The sequence below is a fragment of the Melanerpes formicivorus genome, unplaced genomic scaffold (assembly GCF_026170545.1).
Source record: "Melanerpes formicivorus ecotype bairdi unplaced genomic scaffold, bMelFor1.0.p_v2 SCAF_18, whole genome shotgun sequence".
In the NCBI taxonomy this organism is placed as follows: Eukaryota; Metazoa; Chordata; class Aves; order Piciformes; family Picidae; genus Melanerpes; species Melanerpes formicivorus.
Window position 1 is genome coordinate 8,609,707 of NW_027142370.1, and position 22,110 is coordinate 8,631,816.

At 43.6% G+C, this 22,110-nt stretch overlaps 2 protein-coding genes and 1 long non-coding RNA gene across 8 annotated transcripts in view; 2 read left to right on the forward strand and 1 right to left on the reverse strand.

The window, feature by feature from the left end:
- Positions 1–9,450, forward strand: part of KIAA0232 (KIAA0232 ortholog) — a 42,329-nt gene extending 32,879 nt beyond the window's left edge. For all 3 annotated transcript variants that reach the window (XM_068149531.1, XM_068149532.1, XM_068149533.1), the window contains 3 exons: positions 3,645–3,726; positions 5,775–5,872; positions 6,793–9,450. In XM_068149531.1, the coding sequence (XP_068005632.1) occupies positions 3,645–3,726; positions 5,775–5,872; positions 6,793–6,972 (360 nt within the window). In that variant the 3' untranslated portion in view covers positions 6,973–9,450. The remainder of the gene's footprint in view (positions 1–3,644; positions 3,727–5,774; positions 5,873–6,792) is intronic.
- Positions 9,442–14,721, reverse strand: LOC137446673 (uncharacterized). Of its 4 annotated transcripts, none has more exons than XR_010988693.1 (4): positions 14,603–14,721; positions 12,440–12,520; positions 11,287–12,282; positions 9,442–9,642 (listed from the first exon to the last, which is right to left on the reverse strand). It is a non-coding gene; the product is annotated as an uncharacterized lncRNA (long non-coding RNA). The 4 variants fall into 4 exon arrangements; XR_010988695.1 differs by lacking the exon at positions 9,442–9,642 and having other exon boundaries at positions 9,862–11,428; positions 11,820–12,282; XR_010988694.1 differs by lacking the exon at positions 9,442–9,642 and adding an exon at positions 9,862–11,033.
- Positions 14,400–22,110, forward strand: part of TBC1D14 (TBC1 domain family member 14) — a 63,414-nt gene continuing 55,703 nt past the window's right edge. Inside the window, exons 1-2 of the mRNA XM_068149534.1 lie at positions 14,400–14,756; positions 21,375–22,110. Of these exons, the coding sequence (XP_068005635.1) occupies positions 14,714–14,756; positions 21,375–22,110 (779 nt within the window). The 5' untranslated portion in view covers positions 14,400–14,713. The remainder of the gene's footprint in view (positions 14,757–21,374) is intronic.

Below are 22,110 nucleotides of genomic sequence, written 5' to 3' on the forward strand. Positions count from 1 at the left end.
TTCAGGCAGACGGTCCTAAAAGTGTAGACTCCAGCTCTGGGAAGATGCTTTGCTTAAATTCTGCTTGAAGAAGAAAGTTCTGACCAATGTAACTTTTCTGACTAGCAAGTGACTAATCTGCCATATGAATATGCTGTGAACTTTTGTCTGTAACTGTAGGGAAAAGAAATCAACCAAAGTGATTACTGCCTCCTAGAAAATTGTTACTTAAGGAACAGCAAAAAAAATAATCATACTAATAATATGTAGATTGTTGATGAAATGAGATTGAAGTTAAGTGCATCCTATGTACTTAACACATTAATGTGTTCTTGGTGGAGAAAAAAGAAGTGTTGTGTATTGGTCTCAGAGAAATTCATGTGAGGTTTGCAAACAGAACTGTTGTTTTCTATCAAGAAGAAAGAATAAAGTAATTGCTTAATGAACTACTTGCATGAGCACCGAGCTTGTACCTGAGCAGAAATACTTATGTGTGTATATATGCATTACAAAAATAAAATCAATAATTTGGGGGCTGTGGGGATTTTTAATTTATCATCATAACCTTCCCTTTCAATACATCTGGATATATAAGGAGAGGGAGAAGGAACCCCACGCATCCCCTGCCCTCCCCACATTTCTCCTACCTATTGTTCCTTGGCTTTTCCATTACCCAGATTTATCATCTGGGTAATAAAACCTCCTATTGCAGATGTGGCAGTGCCAGTATCATTTTAGCATAAGACTGGGTCTTGTTTTCCTTGAATTCTGCTTTCATACTTCTAGACTTGGGCTTTCCCAGCTTTGGTAGTCATTGCTCCCTCACCTGCCTAAATGCCCTAAAAGTCAGTTTAGTATGCTGTCATGCAGGAACTGCAGTTAAATTGCAGCTCTGACAGCAAACCAACAGTACCACTCAGTACCATCAGGCTGCCTACTGGTCACACCTGAAAACCTGGTGTGGTGGTTTTGTCCTTTGCTGTAGGGAGGTTGGAACACTTCACACGAGCAAAACAGTCAAATGCTGCTCCCCAACGTTTGTTCTAGCAGGCCCAGCTCCCCACTCTGAAGTGTGCCCAACATGCCTTGTCCTTTACCTCCCAGTCCATGATGTTCTGCTGCCTTCTTGCCATACAGCTTCAGCAGCTCAGGAGCTGCTGTCCATAGCAGTCTTGAGGAGAAAGCAGCAATCCAGTAACACTGTGTAGTAATTGTCCTTGTTTGCTTGATTTCATGTGTTTGTGTGAGTGGAAATGATGAGGAATAATCTCATCAGCTGTAGGAAATGACAGTCACAGGGCAGGAAACATCTTTCACTTCTCTGCTTGTTTTTCTATTTATTCAGTTGCATCCCTAAACCACTGAATTGTTTCCATTGTGGTGCTGGAAGTCAAATACCCTGTTTAAAAGGGTCATTATCTATTTAAACTCACAGGGTCTCTTCTTCATGCTATCTGCTTTAGTCCAGCTAGATTACAGAGTTGTTCCACTGTTCTCTATCTTTGAAGAGTACTAGATTATTTTAGTTGGAAACAACCTAATAGTTGAGAACTTATGTTTGCAAGGTCTGATTGTTCTTTTGTGTAGCAGAGGTTTCATGGGAAATTTTGGATGAAAGATCTAAGTGGACAGTTCTGCTGCTGTATGAAGGGCTTAGTTCAGTTGAGAAAATGGGCATAAAATGATACTGGAAGAACAAATGTGAGTGAGATGCCAGTGAGAGACACACAGATGTGATCTAAAGTTTTATAGCTCTTGGTATAGGAGAAGTAATGGGGACTGAAGCAGAACTGGAGTTTTAGTTTCCTCATTTTCATGGTGCCAAACTGCAGTTAGAGTAAACATCTGAGCAGTTGTAGGAAAAAATAGGTTTTTCAGCTCCAGCCTTCCATCCCCTCCCAACCAAAACCCTAAGTGACTTCACTATGGCTGGTAGTTCTGTCCTTTTGCATTACACAGCTGACCTCGGTGTTGATTTAGAAACTTTGTCATTCTGCAAGGGCCAGTGTGGAGACAAGAGGTCCAAGTCTGAGCTCTAACTGCAATTCTGCTGAACTGCTGCTGCATTGGGCCAGGAGATGTGTGTCTCTGCCTTTCTCCAGCTCTTCTGAAAGCGAGGCAGTGATGGAAGGGCACAGGAGCAGAGGCAGCCTGTAGACAGCATCAGTTTGGTCACTGAACTGTCCTGAAGCAGCTAGGTAGGCTCTGATGATGACTCAGCCCTGGAAGCAAGGCCACTGTAACTTCAGTCTGGAAGAACCTAACAAGCTGGCTTTGCTGATAACCTACTGTGGTTCATCCAGCTTGTCACATGTGCAGGTGTGACACCAGCCAAGTGAGAAACTTTGAAGTTAATAAAGCGTTGTGTCTGTGGAGTGTTGATGTCTCTATCTATAGCAAGCAGCAAAGTAAGGCTTCCATGATTGAATTTATTTCTAAATGCCCAGATTTCTTATTAAGTCCTGCTTCAAATACCTTAGAGCTTGCTTGCTTTCCTTTCTCTTCTACAGTTTAACCTTTGAAGAACTCCCTCTTCTGGAGGTGGGGTCTGAGTTTTTGGAGGGTAGTTCCAAAAGGACTGTTCCTCGGTGTTATGAGAGGAAATGAATTGACAAGTTTAATATTCATTAGAGCAGAATTTCACAAGGAAAACAGTGTAATCTGTGATTTGCTTCTGAGTTAGAGCACTTGAGTTGATCATTTGGCTTGAGAGTATTATTTTATTAAGTAATAAACGTCTGTAAGTTTAGGTTTTATAGGTGTGTGGTTCTACAGTAGCTTAGGCAGGAACAAAAGGAGGCTTGTTAATTTTTCATGCTCAAATGTTCTCAGGTTTACAGAGATACTCAGTGTTGAAGCTCATTTGTTAATGGTTTTAGTAGCTAATTGCAGTGTAGTTTGGTTTTGACTCATTCTGTCTAATGATACCTACAGAGGACGTTACAAGCTGATGTGCTCTTTAGGAGGTTAATGGAGTTACCAAAACTAGAGACATGTCTGTTGTGACAAACCTTTGGTGTTTTATCCATGTCTGCTAATTTCATAAAGGCTCTGGCAAACTTAAATTAGCATTAAAATATGGGTTGAGGAGAGTATTTAGGCATTTGTAGGGAGTAGGTTATTTGTAGCATAAAGACAAAATGTTAATCATCCTTGTAACCACTTTTTCCTCACATCAACATATTAATTCTCTAGTTGAATTTTGTGTTATTCCATTAATGGTCCTACTTCCAACACTGACTTTTGCTGCTTTTTGTTGGCTTTCTTTTCTGTTTGTTTTACACTGAGCTATTTGTTACGCTGCCTGATGTTTCACTGTGTTTTCATCTCTTCAGTAGCTATCTGTTCTCCCTTGTTTTGTTCATAGATTAGAATGTATAGGGCTGGAATTCATCCTTATACTCTGGATTTGCACAGCTCCATATAGGCAAAGGGTGACTCCCTGCATGGAGTTCACATTGGCTGCAAGCATTCAGATCATGGTGTTCTGCTGTAGCTTGAGTCCTTTGCCCTTAGCACTAGAAACTGAGCAGCGTGACCTGTAAGACTTAGCAAATTGGTTGTAATACCAGAGTTTCCTCCTTTCCATGTAAGTATGTGATTGATGGCTTTATGCAGTGTGATTATTGTCTAAACACTTTCCTATATTGAATACTAATCTGCAGAGAATGAGTGGCAGCCAGGAAAAGCAATGCTGGTGGGAAAAGGCGCTCTATTCTCCCCTTTTTCCTGCGTCACAGTGTGAAGGTAAGAAGCAATGCCTGTTTGAACTGACTTGCTGCTAGAATGAAATGCTCTTTCTTAGGGGTTGCAATTGTCACAGGTGAACTGGAACTGCCATCTGTATTTAAAGACAAACCAGTAAGCTTCCATCGTAAATTCTCTTCTCTTAGAGAGAACTGGGATGCTTCAGATTTGTAACAGATCTCTAGCATGCTTCTAAATAGCTTTTAAATGAAAGTACTTTTAAAAAAGCCTTAGTATTTATGCAAATTTGCTTAATTCCAGAGCCTGGAATTAAGTAAATGGAATATTAATCTCTTACTCTGAAAATGTTTTATTACATTTTTACTACCTTTCAACCTGAGTAATGCTTACTAGGTAGCTGATTTTATAAGAATTTTAAAACATGATAGTAGCCATAAGTAACAGGCCAGTTACTCAGTGAACGTGTGGAATTTCTCTCAAGCTGGGAAGGAGAGGGATTTGCCTCTTGGCCACCCCTTTCACAGTGACAATCTGGGAGTTTTTCTGTCCTGCACAGAGTTAAGTCCAGCGTGGGTAGCCAGGCTGCTGGCAGGCTGGAGCAGGTGTGCTTCTAGCACTCTCTGTTGCCTCCCAAGAATTCATACCATCCGACAGCTGGCTTAAACCCAGGTTTTCAGTGGGCAGGCAAGAATCCAGACAGGTTTGGTTGTTGATGGGTGGTTTTTTTTTTGCCTGCATACCAATTTACTTTTGAGGGAGAAGGCAAGAAGCTAAATAAGAACATTCTGTGTACTGCATTTACAGGCTCTCTGTTGCTTTCTGCTGGCAGAGCCTTAGTGCAATAAACTTTTGAACAAAGACCTGGTTCCTTAATAATCTGGAATTAGATTAGCCAGTAATTATTAGTGAACTGGTTTTGGAGTGCACCTTAAAGTGCAGCCAACTAAACTGTTCTCAGTGCCTAAATGCCTGTACTTTGGTGTTCAGGACAGTTTGGGTTACTTGCAAGAACTCCATAACTTACTTCACTCCCAGCTCCTGGAAGGTGTTTTCAAAGTGAAAGAGAACAGATTGATGCCAACAGGACTTTATTTGCCTCCTGGACTGGTTACAGAACCTCTATATTAACAAATACTCAGTATATACAAAGTGTAAATATATTTAGTGTCCTTCTGTAAAGTCTTTTTCCCCCCCCACGGTGACAACTGCAGAGGTCTTAGTGCTCCGAGAGCAAAGGCAGTGACCCACATTCTTGAGTGGGTATTTCGTAAAGTAATCCTCGAGTCCTTGCGGGATGCTGACACCTGCTGGTGAACCTGCTTAGCTCTGCAAGTGTTTCACCACTTTCTTTTTGTCAGAGGAAGATGAATACACAGTATAAAATGGGATGAAGTCCAGAAGCTGCTTGATACAGTGGCAGAATTTCTGTGAAGCAGAATAGCTCCAGGATTTCCTCTTCTAGACTGAAGTTTAGCAAAACCAGTTCTTTATCCTCAGAGCTAATGTTGTTCTGTGGCAGATCTTTAGCTGTGTACAGTTTACTGTATGGGTACTTCTGTATATGGATATTGATGCATGTGATCCATATACATGGCTATATGATGTACATTGATATTATAGTTTAATATTAAAGTAGAAACCACAGCCATTCTCATCAGCTGTTTTTTTGAGCTTCAGTCAGGATCAGGCTGCAGTTGCAATATACTTTGTATGGGTATAGAAGTAGGAATGATCTGAACTCCTGTGCTGACAAATGTACTGCAGCATCTATAATAGAAAAGTAATTCCTGCTCTCTGTACCTTACTGCTTTAGATGTTTTCAGGAAATAGCTTCTTTGTGTTGTTATTTGGTTATCCAGGTAAGGTTTGATGAAGCTTCCATAAGGTGTTATGCTTATCTCTTGAAGGATATCAGACTATAAAATCCCCAGCCCCTCCCCAGCACAGAATTTACATGACTTAGAGTGTGAATTTGAAGAATACTTCTCTGGATGCTTTCATTTTGGCTGAACGTAAATAACAGTGTTCCTCAATTCTGTTTTTTCTTCCTTCTTCTTCTGAAACACCCCCCACAAACACAATGTAAGAGTGTTATACAAATGCCAAGGGAGAGAATGGTGTAGGAGAATTTGCAGATGTAAAGGAAATACCCAATGATGATGAACATCTTTTAGATTTTAATATGGTAAGTTTGCCATTGGTTTGGGGGAGGAGTTCTTTTGGTTCCTTTTTAACAGTGTGCTGCTACATCTTTCCTTTCATCACAGTTTTCAGTCTGGCCTCAAATGAAACTCCTGTGAAAACCTTCAAAAGCTTTTCTTTCCTTGCTTTGCTTTTTAATCTCCTCTGACTCTTGGGCATTCTTCTGAATATTCCTCTAAGTGCTGTGTTTTGGGGAGTGCAACACTTTGTGCAAGCAAACTTTGAGCAGTTAAGCAAACTGTTTCCTCTGTGGACACTTGGCTCTTGCTTGTCCTGTGTTAAACATGAATCTTCTTTTCCCCAGCTTACAATTTCAGTAAGCTGGAGTGGGCTGGTGTGCATGATGAGGGCAGGAAGGGCCAGTAACTAAAGGTGTAAACATCATGGGTGCTGAGTTCTGTCCTGCTTACAGCCAAAAATCCCTGAATTTTTTTTCTGTAGGGAAAAAATGTCCTGTACATGTGCACTCACTGAGACATTGTAGACTTTATAGTGAAAGCAGTTTACACTGACATGCTTGCTGGAGCTGGCCTGACTCAGCTGTAAATATGTTGGGTTAGCTTAAGTTCAGTTGGGTTTTCTGCATATTTAACACTTGCTGCCAAACTTTGGAGTTAACTTTTGCAGACATTTCCTAACATGACCTATGATAATGATGCAGTATAACCAAGTTCACTTTTGATTCTCTTCCTAAAGTTAAGGAATAGGACAAAATAATGAAAGCCCCACTTGTCCCCCTCATTGTGCTGCAGTCCTTGCCACATAGTCAGGAAGGAGGAGGACTTGCCCTGTAATTGTGACATCTCTCCTGAACAACTACAAAACTATCTAACCTCCCAGCCCAGAAAAAAGCAAGCATGTTCTTTTTTGTTCCCCATCAACACTGTCAGTTTAAATCCTTAGGTTTCTTCTGTTTATGAAGCAAGATGTGCAGATGATATAAATGCTGAGGCAAAACCAAATGGCTTCAGGAAGAAGATCTACTCCAGTGATAGCTCCAGCTCTGAAGACACAGCTTCAGAAGGTGGAAGTGAATGGGCTGATCCGTGTGAGGAGGAGCTTTTTTCTCGAACTCAACTATAGAAACTGCAGAGTAGAACAGATGATTTTAAAAAGTAACATGAGATGGAAAACTATCCTTCTTGAGGGTCTGTAGCTCTAAAACAACAACTTGAGTTTCCTCTTCAGTTAATGGATTCAGATGTGTATTTATCTTTCTCTTCTTGCTTATTTTGTAGATGAGGACACAGCTGTCCTGTTGAAATTTTTTTTCTTCCCTCCCCCCCAAAAAAAAAGACAACTGTTAAATTTTTGGCTCTTTGAACTAGACTAGATTGTGTTGTCAAATCAAGAATGGATGTGCATGTGCTTGTCTTAGTAGTACCACTGCTTTTTTGCATCTTAATTGCAGTTATTTTCATTCGTAACTGTAGCCCTACCACTATGACTATCTTCTTAGCATCGCAGTGTCTACAACTACTTCTGCTATTCAGAGACTTCAGCTTTCTGCACATTAGGCTTTGTTCTTTAAGAACTGGGAGATAAATACTTAACACTGTAATCTATCAGTGCCTTTCTGAATGCAGGAGAAAAGCATGAGTGACTTGTCCAGTCTTCATTCAGTAAATCTCATAACTTTGAAGTAGGAACAACAGGGTTTTGCTTTAGAGACTTACAGAAACTGTGTTTTCTATCCTATGCTCCCCCCACTCCCACAAACCAACACTGAGGATACCATGGTTTGTATTTTTGCTAACTGGAGAAGCCAAGGATTTTTTTGTAGGTATGGAGGCAATGTGGGGTTGGTTGGGTTTTTTTTTCTTCTTTTTTTTTTTTTTTTTTGTCCTTTTTAGTGACTTGCCAACGTGGGGCAGAAGATTTAAAAAAGTAACACCAAAAATAATAAACCACTGGGGTGATGTGTGGATTGTTGTGAATTCTGTAGCGGGTGATGAGAACATTGTCCTGTTGCGGGTGATGGCGTTCACCTAGCCTGCAAAAGCATCCCGAACTCGAGCCTGAACGACTGAACCTGTCTGACACGCTCCGTGTCGAGTGTTTAAACGCCAAGGGTCAGTGCTAGACTTGAAAGAAATCCTGTGGCTGCTGCAGTTAGCTGCTGTTCTGGCTGTAATTTAGTAAATCTCGTAGCTCATTTTGTGTTTCTGAGAGAATGTGTGGGGCAAGTTACGTGTGCGGTGGGTGGGGGTAGGGGAGGCGACGACTTACAACATACACGTGTGATTGCAGTAGTGATTGTTGCTTTATGTGACTTGCTTTTCAGTTTTATTTTGTTAACTTAGCCAATACATTGTCAACTTGCATCTGTACAGGACTATCAACTCCTTGTGCTTTTTAACACATTATGCAAAATGTATAAGCCAGGAGGAGCAATATTTGCAAAACTAAACACTCTTTAAGTTTTTACCAACTCATAGTTTAAACAACAACAGCAACAACTAACTAATCTATACAACAGCAGCATGGCTGTAACATCAGGAAGTGCAGAAAGTCCCATACTGACTTGAAAAGCTGAACCATTCATTTTTGACAGGCAATAAACCTCATGAGAACTATAGATGTTTGAAATGGGAGCTGAACTACCTTTGAAATATGTTCTGTGCTAGAAAGGGTTTCTGAGTATCTGGGTTTTGTTGCCTTTATTCAATTAGGATGGAAGACTTCAAAGATGTGGTTGGAAAATCCTGCCACTGTGCAAGGCTTTTGTTGGGATCCTTGCTTAAAATTGGCTTGGTTTGTCCTTACCCAGGGACTTTCCCTTGGTCCTCCTCTTAGACAATGTTTTAGGGTTTGCAGTCATACAACTCTTTGGACACTTTACAGTTTATTTTCTTAATTTATTTGCAGACCTTGGATAGATTTTTATATATTTTACTTTCTTCTGGAGCTTCCTTGAGAGGTTGTTTAGCACCTGCACTGAGAACTAGTTAACTGTAACATGAAAGTAAAAATAAAAGAACTTTACACACAAATTCTTCAAATCACTACAGTGGAGAATGGAATAGAACAAGAAATGACCAAATGTGGACATATTTCAAACACAAACTTCAGCTCAGTTCATTTTGGCTAGAGCTGCTTCTTGGGTGAGAAAGGGCTCAAAAACAGCAAAGGTGTTGCTGAGAGTTACATGGTGGCATGTAATCACTCCAGCACCTTTGGGGGAAAACAAAATCCTGTGTTGAGCTTGGGCAATAACAAATTGTCTTTACTTGTTTTCATAGTTTAATGGCTAAAGCTCTAAAGCTTTCAGTGAGAGTTGAAGTGTGGTTTTTAGTTTTTCTGTATGGATAGAAACACACAACAACAACAACAACAACAACAACAACAGCATTAAAGGTTGGCAAACGCTGAACCGCACTGTGGTATGAAGCGCATTGCATATCCATAGCACTGAAGTATCAGTTTTCCATTCCTGGGCTGAAATTTGTTTCTACTTTTTGCTTCAAGTGGTTGTATTGTTCTGATTTCACGTACACCAGAGTAACTGATTTTGTTTTCTTGTGGAGTTACTTAACACCAAATAAAAATACAAAAGGACAATTGGATGGTGTGTGTGCGTGTTCATTTTCTGTGCTGACGCAGGTACCACACAGCAGTGAAGCATTAAACCTTCTGGAGAGGGAGCATGAGGTATCTCGTTTGGGAATCCTTTCATTGCTAGAATGTCTTCATCTATTTGTTACCCTTTTTCAATACCAGGCTGGGAAATCAAATACACTGCATATGTTGTTCCTAAAAACAAACAAACAAAACCAAAACCCAAGCAGCAAACAAAATAAGCTCAGTCCCCATTTCAGTTATTTCTGTAGAAAATGCCATCTGACAGACTGAAGGAGTTGGGGCTGTTCAGTCTGGAGAAGTGAAGGCTCGGAGGTGACCTCATTGTGGCCTTCCAGTATCTGAAGGGGGCCTACAGGAAGGCTGGGGAGGGACTTCTCAGGATCTCAGGTAGTGATAGGACTAGGGGGAATGGAATGAAGCTGGAGGTGGGGAGATTCAGGCTGGATATGAGGAGGAAGTTCTTCACCATGAGAGTAGTGAAGCCCTGGAATGGGTTGTCCAGGGAGGTGGTTGAGGCCCCATCCCTGGAGGTGTTTAAGACCAGGCTGGATGAGGCTCTGGCCAGCCTGATCTAGTGTGGGGTGTCCCTGCCCATGGCAGGGGGGTTGGAACTAGATGATCCTTGTGGTCCCTTCCAACCCTGACTGATACTATGATACTATGATCTAATTCCATAAATTCATCTATAATGACATCTTCACATTTAGAGAACATGAGACCTCTTGCAAAAAAAGAAAACAAACAGAAAACAACAAAACAATAGAAAACAACAAAAGTCAAGAAGCCTCAATTTTCACTCAGGCTTTTAAAGGATTTTTTTTCCTATAATTCAGTGGAAAAATACTAAATTATTTGCAGCAAGTCACATCCACAGAGACATAATAATTGGAGCTGTTCTCTGCCCAAATGGAATGTTTCTTGGTTTTATTCATCACTACTAGTTCTAGACAGTTAATTTTTGATCCAGTACTATTTTTTTTTTCATTCCCAGAGAGTCCCAACAGAAAGTTACAGGTGTTTGGTGCAGTGCTTTTTTATGTTACAGAATGAATCCATTTTGCTTTTGGAAATGCAGTTTAAATTGTGTTTGGTAAGGGAATAAATCTGCTGTAGCATCCCAATGTCTCATTATGTAGCTGTGCCTAACAAAACCCCTGTTTCTGCTATGATTTAGTGATGAGTGAAGATCCGTACCAAGTATCACAGAGGCTTTCTTAGACATTTATGGGCACTTAAGATTCTGCAGTTCTGAGATACTAATACAAGTAGTAGTATTTTTAGTTGGTATAGTCTTACTCCTTCACACCTTATTACTCATTTTGTCTCTCTTAAACAGCTTGTAGGCAGTGCTAGAAACAATCCAGTCACACACATCCTGTTTCAATAATACCAACTCAAATGTGCTGGAAAGTCTCACACAACCGTCCCCTACCTTCCTTGCTGTCTCACAGAAGGGAACTTCATGCTATTTAATTCTGTTCCCAGTGGTAGCAGGAAAGTTAACAGTAGTGGTAGTTCTAGACCTGGCTTCATTTTCCTCATCCTTTGTCAGGTTTAAGCTCCTGTAAGAGGAAGCAGCCTTTTGGAAGCATGAAATGGGACATTTTCCACCTGTTCCAAATTCATCCCACACCTATTAACATGGTTTGGTGCACAGACGTTCCACTGCTGGTCGGAATGCCTGTGCAGATGGTAGCAGCACTGGAAATGAGCCCCTGTCAAACACCAAGGACAGGCAAGTACTAAGTTTTGTGTGAACAGATTTGATGTGTGAAGAATCTGAAGTAGAATGGCACACTATTCTCCAGCACTTACTTGTGAGGTATTGATATTCTTGGTCAAATCATCGTCCTCATACTCATTGCTACACAGCAATGAAAACCTGAATTTACTCCTTGTTCCTTTTTCCTGTGCCATGAAGCATGCAGTAGTTGCTTTACCAGACAGAAAAGTAATTCTGTAAAGCAAGGAGGGAAAAGATCAATGTCTCATCTCTGTTCTAACGCCTTCAAGAGAGAACTTTCTTGTCTCTCAGCATGACGGATGATAGCCAAGTTTATCCAACACTTGCTGCGTTTGGTACACCTCCACTTGTACTTGTGTGAGCTAAAACCACCTGAAATTACAGTGATGGGATAATAGCAGCAGGAGCTGTTGATCAGCTCGTATTCAATGATGGGCAACACAATATGCAAATCTTTGGTTAATTAGAGGAAGGAAAAAAACCCAACCCACTATTGAAATGTCTTCTAGTTTATGACAGAATTGCTGACCACAGGATGGAGAAGCAGCTGCGCAGCCAGGTGAAATGAAGCTGTGTGGCACTCTGAAAGCTTTTTGCATCATACCTGGCTTCTGACGAATGGATATTCAATCACCATGTTCCCATCTAGTTCCTAAAGAAAAGGTGTATCAGTTGCAAAATTGCTGACACTTCAAACCAGAAGCGAAGGCCTAAGAGAATAATTTTACACATCTAGAGGCACGAGGAGCATGAGGGAAGCTTGTGTTCCTGTTACTTCACCACCTTGCTCTAAAGGGATAAAGGAAGGGCTATCACTTTGTGTACTTTACTCAGGTGTAGTATATTGGAGAAATCAGCAAGACACAAGAAAACACCAACTAAGCACTTTCTTGCAGAGGAACCATAAACCTGGTGTACTGAATTCTGCTGGCACAAACAGGGAGCTTTGGAATTGTTTCCAGAACGTTAAATTCTCCAGCACTGACCTATTATTAGACACCATAGAGGTCTGCTGCTAGGTGAACATCAGTTGCCAGCTTGAGGCTGCTCCATGCAGTGCTTCATCTCTATAAAACAGCCAGAGGCAAGACACTTGAACAAAACGTCAGGATTTCGTCCCAAGAATTTGCACACAGTTAAGTATTTCACAGGTTTACCCAACTGCATCAGTGACAGAGGAGTGATGATAACCACACTGTGTAAGCACCACAACTAACTGCTTACCACGCTTTGGGGGATTTACTTGCAACCCGTCTCAAAACAGGATCTTGGTGTGCCCTTCTGGATGAACTTGTGATTGCAGAGCTGAAAAACAAAGGTGCAGAGCTGAAAAACAAAGGTTCCCTTTGCATTTAGTGATGCATTCATACTTCCCCACCTGGTAGTACCTGTTCTGTTTCCTTCTAATAATTAGGACATGCCACACTTCCATGCCAGCAAAAGGCGTGACACTGTATTTAGTCACATAATGTCAGCCCTCCAGCTTTTACTAATGCAGAGGAATAATAATACAAAGTATAACTCCTTGTGTGATCTGAAACTTTCAGGTGTATTCTGCACTCTGCTACTGCTACAAGATTTCCTGCAGCAGATTTTTCTAGTAGTTTCTTCAGTCTCAGTAATACTACAAAGATGGCAGCATCATTTCCTTTGGAGACACTGGAAACTTACAGAACGCATGATTGTGTGTTTCCATTATTATTTACTGTAGGAACCTAACAACTCGACCCAAATTTGATGATGCCATGATCACAATACACACTTTCTGGTTGCTCCAACCGAAGAACTGATGCCCAGTCTCAAAACCAGAAGGACAATGTTAGTACTCAACATGGAGTTAGTGACAACCCATAGCAAAAAGTAGTTTGTCTCTTAGATATGAACATATTTATAGTGCTTCAAAGCTGGTTTGCATTTATTTACCTTTTTAAAAATAGCACCATGCAAGCTGTCTTGCAGAGGAATCAGTGATTTTCAAAGAAAGGTACAGATAAGTTAGTGCAAATCTTAAGATACCCGTCTTAGAAAACCAGCAGAGTAAGTACTGCTATGTGCTGCTTCCTGACCCAGTCACAGGAAGTATCTGCAGAGGTGTGCTTTTTTGTTCAGGGTAGGTTTTCAGTGATTACTTCTCATTTTGATAATGACTCAGTTCTCATTTTGATAGCACGGAACTGGTGTCAGTGGGGTCATGGTGGCACTTCCTTCTGTACCAGTTTATTTCAGCCTCTTGCAACTTACTTAGGCATAACTTGCCCTGTCAAAGCTTGAATAATCATGGCTTTGCCAGGTTCAGGTGCTTCTGCATCTGCTGCACTCACACTTCCAGGTCGAGAGGTGTGAGGTGGTAAGAGGCTGGCACATACATCCACAGTTAGGGTGGGGACTTTATCTTACTCCCATTCTAGAGACGTGAACACTGAGCCCAACTGCACAGCATGTATGACCTTCGCAGGGATGATAAGGAAACAGGAGACCTCTGCTCCCGCGAGGTACTCCCTGCTCTCAACAACTTGGATTAAGTGTGGGGGTGGAGAGAAAGGATGTGTACATCAGGACACTTGAACACGGACGGCAAAGGCAAGGGACTAGAAAGAGAAGTCAAACATGCTGGCCCAATAATTGCCAGAGAGCCTCCACTTCTGGCATTTTACAGGTCAGCTCCAGCGAGCTAAGGGTGCACCTTTGCTTGATACCCTGGACGTCCTGCAGCCCAGACGTGCAGAAACCGATTTTGCTTTGCTGTTAGAAGCAGAAACAAGCTCTCAGGGAGAGCTCCGACACACACCTGCTCCCCGCGGGGACCCCCAACGCGCAAGCCCAGCACGGAGCAGCCCCCCGCGCCGCAGCTGGCGGCTACGCAGGACAGGCTGCGGCCACCCGGTAGCGAAAGAGCGGCTCTCCTCCAGCGTGGGATTCTCTGAAGGGGCAGCCCCAGTCAAAACCCACCCCTCCTTCAACCCCCTCGGCTCCTCGGGGCCACACCGCCGCCTCCGTGGCGGCTAACGCGGGCGCGCACAACCCACCCTCGCTGCCCGTCGCCCGGGGCACGCCAGGGCGATTCAAAATGGCGCCCTCCGCGCAGCCCCGGTGCCCAGCGGCCGCCTCCCCGCCCCCCAGCGCGCAGGCGTTTCCCTCTCGGGCGGGCGGCGCTTCCCACAGCCGCGCTGGGGAGGGGGAGCTGCAGCGGGGCGAGAGGAGGCCGAGCCGTGGAGATAGGAACGTCCCAGGAGGAGACGGGCACCTGTCCCGCCTGCAGGGCTCGTCGTTGCGGCCCCAGCCAGGTGTGCGCCGCACCGCTCCGTGCCCGCCGTGGGGGCGGGCGTTATGGGAGGCCCTGCGTGGTGCGGAGGGGGCGCCCGGCGGGAGGGGGCAGCGCCGCCTCACCTCCGCTGAACCCGCCGCTCCTCCGAGGGGACCGGAGAGCGACATGGATCGCCCGCTGCAGCCGCCAGCCGCCTCCTAGTCCCGCAGCAGCAGCTGTGGGGCAGGTTGGCCATGGCCCAGCCCGAGGAGAACGACGGAGGGCAGCGCTACCCCGGTGAGGCTTCAAAGTTTCTGCTTGGCTCTTCCTCCTCGGGCGCAGACCCGGCCGCCTTCGGCTTGCGGTCCTGCTGGGGCTTGGTCGGCGCTTGGGGCTGGGGGCGGGTGTTCGGTGCCACCTGTTGGGGTGCAGGGCAGAGCCAGGGAGGTGTGCGGGCTGTTCCGGGGGCGGGCCGGGCCGCCATCACCTGCGCGCCGGCAGGAGAGAGCAGTCCCTCCGCTCTGAAGGGCTCGCCGGCACCGGCCGGGCTGCGGCCGCAGGGGTTGAGCGCCTCCTTGCCTTGCCTTGCCTTGCCTTGCCTTGCCTTGCCCCGCCGCGGCCGCCTGAAAAAGTTAAGAGGAGCAGGTCGGCGCTTCTGGAGTCGTCGCCGGGTGGTTCAAAACCGCAGAGGAGGATGAGCGTCTCTTCCTCCTGGCCCTGGGGAAAGCCATTGGTTGAGGGTTTTTTGTGTTTTGGGGATTTTTGTTTTGTTTTTAAAAAGGCCGCCAGCTAGGAAACCTTCGCAGTGTCAGGTCAGCCCCAAAGTCCGTGAAAAAGCAGCAAGTCTTCCATCTCCCTCGCTGCCTCTTCCTAGTCAAAGTATCCTAGGCGATTGCCAAAGACCAAACAAAACTACAGCCTGAGCTGAAGTTCTGGCGGCGCTGGCCGCTAATTTCGTGCGGCCTCGGGTTTTCCAGTAACAGTGGTGCGAGGAGTGAAAAAGCCCCGTAAATTGCTCTGGGAGCAGAGACTTTGGAAGGACACCGTGACTCATTTATATTGCCTGCCTGACGTTGCAAAAAAAAAGTGGAAAAGTGGTGGATGGTTTGCTTCTCTCCAAACGCTCCGCTCAGATGCCACATTAGTAAAGCTCCTGCTTCATGCCGGGAGCTGGCTGGGAGTTAGATAAAAGACTTTGAAAATCCCAACGCGTTTCTTTTCTTCTTGCCATTAAAAGTTTTGGCGGTGCGCAGCCTTAATCGCTCTATCTCGTGCTTTGTCGAAAGCAGGTCTGTTTTGTAGTCGCAAGAACGCTTTACTATCAGCACTGCTGTGTCAGAACGCGAAACAGTCTGAACCAAGAAGAAATGTTTAATAAACAAAGCTGAGTTTTTTTGCTGTGGCTGTGCACCAAGGTCACCTGCTGTTCTACTTGACAGCAGCAATGGGTTTCTTGGTACAGCCAACTAAAATATTATCAGTTGCACAAAGAATACAAGCCCTTGATTTAAACCCAAATATTTTTCATGTAAGGAAAATAAGAAAGGTGGTTGCGTGTTTGTAATGGAGGAAATTCCTTGTCCTTAAAAGAAGAGAATGAAATTGCTGGTTGCTCCACGTTGAAGAGACAAGGTGCATGATACAAATGGAGGTGTTAACTCTTGGAGAACTGAGTAGTATGTACAAGCATTCCTTTCCTCATTCCTCTTAGGCAAGAAGATCCAAAGCCTGTTTTGTAGACAGCTGTCCTAGCTTTCCTTTCAAACAAATTCGTTGCCTAAATAGCATTGCAAGTCACAGCAGACTTGGAAGGAAGTGGCTTGAGTTGGTGTTTTTCTGATTTTTGTTTAATTCTTTGGCGTTGCTGTTAACTTTGTTTAGATTCTACATTAAAATAGGTTTAAAAGCCATTATTATTTTAGATCTTCGAAATTATAGTCAAATGTCACTTGTTCCCTCTGTATGATTGAGTGATACACTAAGTCAAAATCTGTTTTAAAGCCTTTGGTGGTTGTCAGAACATGCTTTCTTGCATACCATGATCAGAATCTGGGGAATGTGAGGCTGTATGGGCAACTAGGCTTGGATGGACCTAAATTCCATGTATCAGACAGAAGAATTTACCTGGGAGAGGGCGTAAAAGGGTGTTGATATTCCTGTGAAGATTTGACACTTAAAGTTCAGGGAATTCCTCAGTTTCTTTTTGTTAAGGAATTCTCAGAGATCTTTTTGTTCCCTGTAACTGTCTTCATCCACAGTGTGCTCTGGCAAGGAGTTCAACTATCCTTTGTGTGAATGGGCACATCCTGGTGTTAATTTTGAACCTGGCTGTAAAACTGTCTTTATCTGGTGTCCCTTAGCACTTGGAAGAGTTGAGAGAGTTAATGAGTAAATAATATGTACCTCTCCACTAATTGCCACTTGTGACCTTTTGTATTTTTCCTATCTCCCTAGGATCTTCACACTTAGGAGATAAAGGTTCCTGTAAGACAGGGGATGTTAAGAATGCACAGATAGCATTTTTATTCAGATGCTAATGTATTTAAGTAAACCATGGAGCTCATGAATGTTGTGCAGAGAAAACAGCATATTCTTTCTCAATAGTTCATGCTACTGCTGATACTTGGATAACACTAACACTCTGTTAATTGTGATGATAATGGTATGTTAATAAATTATTTAGTGAAAGGAATTAGTGCTGGAGAACACGACACAATGTTTGCCATCAGTTGTCAGACTTTGCACTTGCCAGTGAGGTGGCTAAAACAAGGAGTATAAATATCACCTCACTATGTCCTTAAAAAAACCATAAATCCTACAACAGTCCAGTGCAAAACGAATCAAGGGGTTCACAGGCATGTTTTTGACAGCTGATTGCATCTCCAGGTTTCATTTAAGGCTCTTGATGGGTATACTTCAAAGCTTCCCACAGTTTTGCTGAGCTGCGTAAAACCTTTGTGGCTTGTTCTTGCGTAATTGCTCCAGCAAGCTATAGCTGTTGCATACTTCTGCCTTTGCTGGGTGTCTGTTTAAAGGATCTCTTCCTGTTAAATTTCATGCTTTAAAAAAACCCCAACAAAACACACAAAGCCAAACAACAGACAGCAAGCCAAGTTAGAACAGCTCCAGTACCCCGTGTGGAAATTTGTTTTCACTTTTCTTTGAACTTTCTTGTTTACAGAAGTGTTTGTCCTCTTGAGCTGCGGTATTTACTAGCCACTCGAATGCTTACATTTGTAAGCTTAGTTAGAAGAGCCATCCAATTAAACTAAGGACTGGCTGCTGCTTTGGAAAATCATTGAGCAGAAGTGAAGGCAGTCACTGGAGGAACTCATTATGGGAACACGCTTGTGCTGTTTACCAGCATCAGAGTTGTTCCTGGCTGATTACATTTCTGCACTTTATTTTAATAAATGGCATTAAGAAGTAGGAATTGTGATAAAGCAAACACCTGCACCTTGTACATTGGCTTGTACATTGCATAGTCTTTGTATGTATATGCAGTGTATGTAATTACATTGGAGTGGGCTGTTGATTTAAAGGGTAGTGTTATGGATATAGAATCATAGAATCAATAAAGTTGGAAAAAGACCTCAGAGATCATTAAGTCCACCCTGTCAACCAAGACCTCATGACTACTAAACCATGGCACCGAGTGCCACGTCCACTCCCCTCTTGAAGACATCTGGGGACGGTGACTCCACCACCTCCCTGGGCAGCACATTATAACAGCTATCAGCTCTCTCTGTGAAGAACTTTCTTCTCACCTCCAGCCTAAACCTTCCCTGGCACAGTTTGAGACTGTGTCCTCTTGTTCTGGTGCTGATTGCCTGGGAGAAGAGACCAACTCCCTCCTGGCTACAACCTCCCTTCAGGTAGTTGTAGAGAGCAATAACATCTCCCCTCAGCCTCCTCCAGGCTAAACAGCCCTAGCTCCCTCAGCCTCTTCTCATAGAGCTTGTGCTCGAGGCCTCTCCCCAGCCTCATTGCCCTTCTCTGAATACATTCAAGAGTCTCAATGTCCTTCTTAAATTGAGGGGCCCACAACTGGACACAGTACTCAAGGTATGGCCCAACCAGTGCTGAGTACAGGGGCAGAATGACCTCCCTGCTCCTGCAGGCTGCACTACTCCTGATGCAGGCCAGGATGGCATTGGCCTTCTTTGCTACCTGGGCACACTGCTGGCTCATGTTCAGCCAGCTGTCAATCAGTACCCCCAGGTCCCTTTCTGTTTGGCTGCTCTCCAGCCACTCCAACCCCAGCTTGTAGCGTTGCATGGGGTTGTTGTGGCCAAAGTGCAACACCCGGCACTTGGACTTATTGAATGTCGTCATGTTGGACTCTGCACATCTGTCTAGCCTGTCAAGGTCCCTCCACAGGGCCCTTCTACACCTGCTCCCAACTTGGTGTCATCTGCAAATTTACTGATGACTGACTCAGTCCCCTCATCCAGATCATCAGTAAAGATACTGAACAGGATGGGGGGCACCACGAGTGCTTTGCCTCCAGCTGGATGTGGTGCCATTCACCACCACTCTCTGGCCATGGCCCTCCAGCCAGTTCCTAACCCAGCGCAGGGTGCTGGGTTAGAAGAAGGGCTAGGTGAGCATGGGGAAGAGAAAGCACCTCATCTTAGGTTAGTTTTCTAACATATGAATCCAAGCAAAGAAAGTCTGAGAGCAGGAGATCCAGGCATATGCAACAATAATTATATCTAATGCTCCCTGTTACATTGCACTTAGACTATCACAGTTGACTTCATGAAGTAGAACAGCTTGTTGCCTGTATTCCAGGATTGCTGTTCAGTTTGGGGGATTTCTTTTTGTTGCTGTTTTGATTCTGTTTGGAGGTTTTTTTTGCTAGCCCTTACAATTTTAATTTAGTGAATAAAGAGGTATTCAGCTGAGATGCTGGCAGTCTCAATATCACTGGCTTAAGTTGCAGGGGATGTAAACTTTGCAATCCATGCTAGTACAAAGAAGGAAAAGTTGTTATAGGAAGTATAAGAAAATATGCATCTTCACGAGCTTTTTAGTTAAAACAGCACCTTTGAAACCTTGTTTGTTTGAAGGATTGGGCAGTTGGTTCATTGGTTTGAAAGTCCTGAAAGCAGAAGGTTATAAATAGCCAGGGTTGCTTCTACTTGGCTTTTCCCTGCACTTAGGCATGGATTGAACTGGACTGTCAGATCACCTAGTGAATAGCATTTCTGTAGCAAGGTAAAGAGTTCATATAGCTTAGAGAATACATTTGGTGTCAAACTTTTCATGTGGCTGGAAGCCTGAGGAAGAAAAATCGTTACTGTTTGGATGAGTGGAATATGTTTGAACTGTGTTTTCTATCACTTACTGCCTGTCAGTATCACAGCAGCAAAATGTATTGATGGATTTGATTGAAGTATGGGCAGTATGTACAAACCTTGGTGTTTGGCAGGGCTTAGGTGCCGTTTAGGCAGTGGTTTGGAGCTACTGTGAGGAGCTAGTTTATCCAAATGAAGTGTTTGGGGGTTGGGATTGCTTTTGTGGCTTTGTGGGGGGTTTTGGTTGGTTGGTTTTTTGTTTGGTGGGTTGGTTTTGTGTGTGTTGTATTTTGGTTTTTTGTTTTGTTTTGGAGGGGGAGTGGGGGTGTCGTTTGTTTGGTTTTTAAAAGTAGAATGTGGGGAGGACCTGGTAGAGAGCAACTGACATCTTTAAGTGCTACACTTGAGAGAGAATAGGAGACCATAAGCAGGAGATCAGGCTTCAAGAATTGGAGAAAAATCTCTCTTGAAGCAAGCTGTTAGCAAGATGGGAGCAGTATTCTTCACTCCTTCACACTTAGTCCAGAGTGTTTCAGAGAGAAGAAACTGAAGCAATATGTGCATATTTGTGCTGCCAACTGCTGCAGAGTGATTACATTGCAAACTTCAGCACAGTTGAAGGTAATTTAACTAATCTTGTGGAAGGAGATGATGCATGGAAGGTCACAATAATAACCATGTAGTGTTTCAAAGGGCCAGCAGCAGTTCCGGGAGGCAGGGCAGCAGTGCTAATGGTGTTCCAGGCATATGAAAGGGTGCAGTTGCCCAGGAGAAAAGTTCGTGTAACCTGCAGCCCATATTTGACTGCTCTGTCTTTGAAGTTTGCTCAGCTTTAGGCTGGAAGTAGTGCACTGACTGGAGTAACTAACCTGCTGGCAGCCCCTGGGGAGACTGTGAATGTATGTGGCAGGTATGAAGGATAGCAGCAAATGCAGTATATTTGCAAGTGTCAGTTTCACAGCATGTGCACTGAGGAAGAGCATCGTATGTATTGTCAAAATGTTGACTGCATGGAGAGCTTTATAGCTATTCAGAGTTTTGCATCTCTTGCTTAATGCAAAATTGATATATTATCCATTCTGTTCCAGTGACAAATTTAGTACTGGTTTTATGGTATCCAGAGGAATGCTGAGAAACTCTACTGAAATGAATGCTTCAGAATTTTGGTCTGAACGTAGGGAGACAAGTTTTGTAGCCCCCCCTAACATCAGTAAAGATGAATTTGTATCTGCATAAAGATAAATTTCAAATATTTGTCTTAATATTGAGATGAAACACTAAAGCAGTGCTGGTTTTATAGCATGTAATTTCATTCTCAGGAGATGTATACGGAGCAAACACTGGCGCGCAAACTGCTGATGGAAAGCTTTTCACGCTTGACATTTTCTAGAAGCCTAATTTTAAGTTGCCATTGTCCTGCTTGTGCAAGCAGAGGGAAGGGATAGTAATCATGTGCAAGATAAATAACTTTTAATTAAAAACCTAACTTATGACAGGATTGAGTGTATTTAAGCAAAACCCAACAAACAAAACCAACTGACAGCCAAGAACAAACCACAGCCTTCCCACAAAAACTCATAATCTTGTGGTATTCTCTTTTTTTCTCTTTAACCAGTTACCAGTTGGACCAAGACAACTGATGTGAATTTATCCAGCTCCTTAAACGGGTTGAGCTTCATGGGAATTCTGGACACAAGAGTGGGCAGCGGTATCCACGGCCTTCAAAGCCTGAACTCTGGGACACCGGGCTCTGTCTCATTGCCTGAATACAGGCCTGGCCACCCGCCCAGTGCTGTAGAAGATTGTCATAGCCTTAAATCAGTGGATTCTGGTATTCCAACTCTAGAAATAGGAAATCCAGAGCCTGTTCACTGCACTGTGTTAAATGTGAAGAGAAAGCAGTCAGAGTCTGAAATTGTTCCTGACAGGGTTTTTCAGAGTGCGAGCACGCTGCCGTCTTACGTGCCTCCGCTTCCCCTGACTTCCGAGCAGGACCATGCCGTGAGAAAATCCTCTACTTTCCCAAGAACTGGGTATGACACTGTCAAGCTTTATAGTCCAACTTCAAAAACTCTGAATCGAAGTGATGATATCTCTGTCTGTAGTGTTTCCAGTCTTAGCACAGAACTGTCAACAACTCTATCAGTTAGCAACGAAGACATTTTGGACTTTGTGGTCACAAGCAGTTCCAGTGCCATTGTGAATCTCGAGACTGACGAGGCACACTTCTCAGATGTCACCCTGAATTCCACTAAAGAGACCAATGATCAGACCCAACAGGAGTGTTGTCAAGAAACAGATGTGGACAGTAAACGAAAAATACTGGGACCTTTCACGAACTTCTTTTCCAG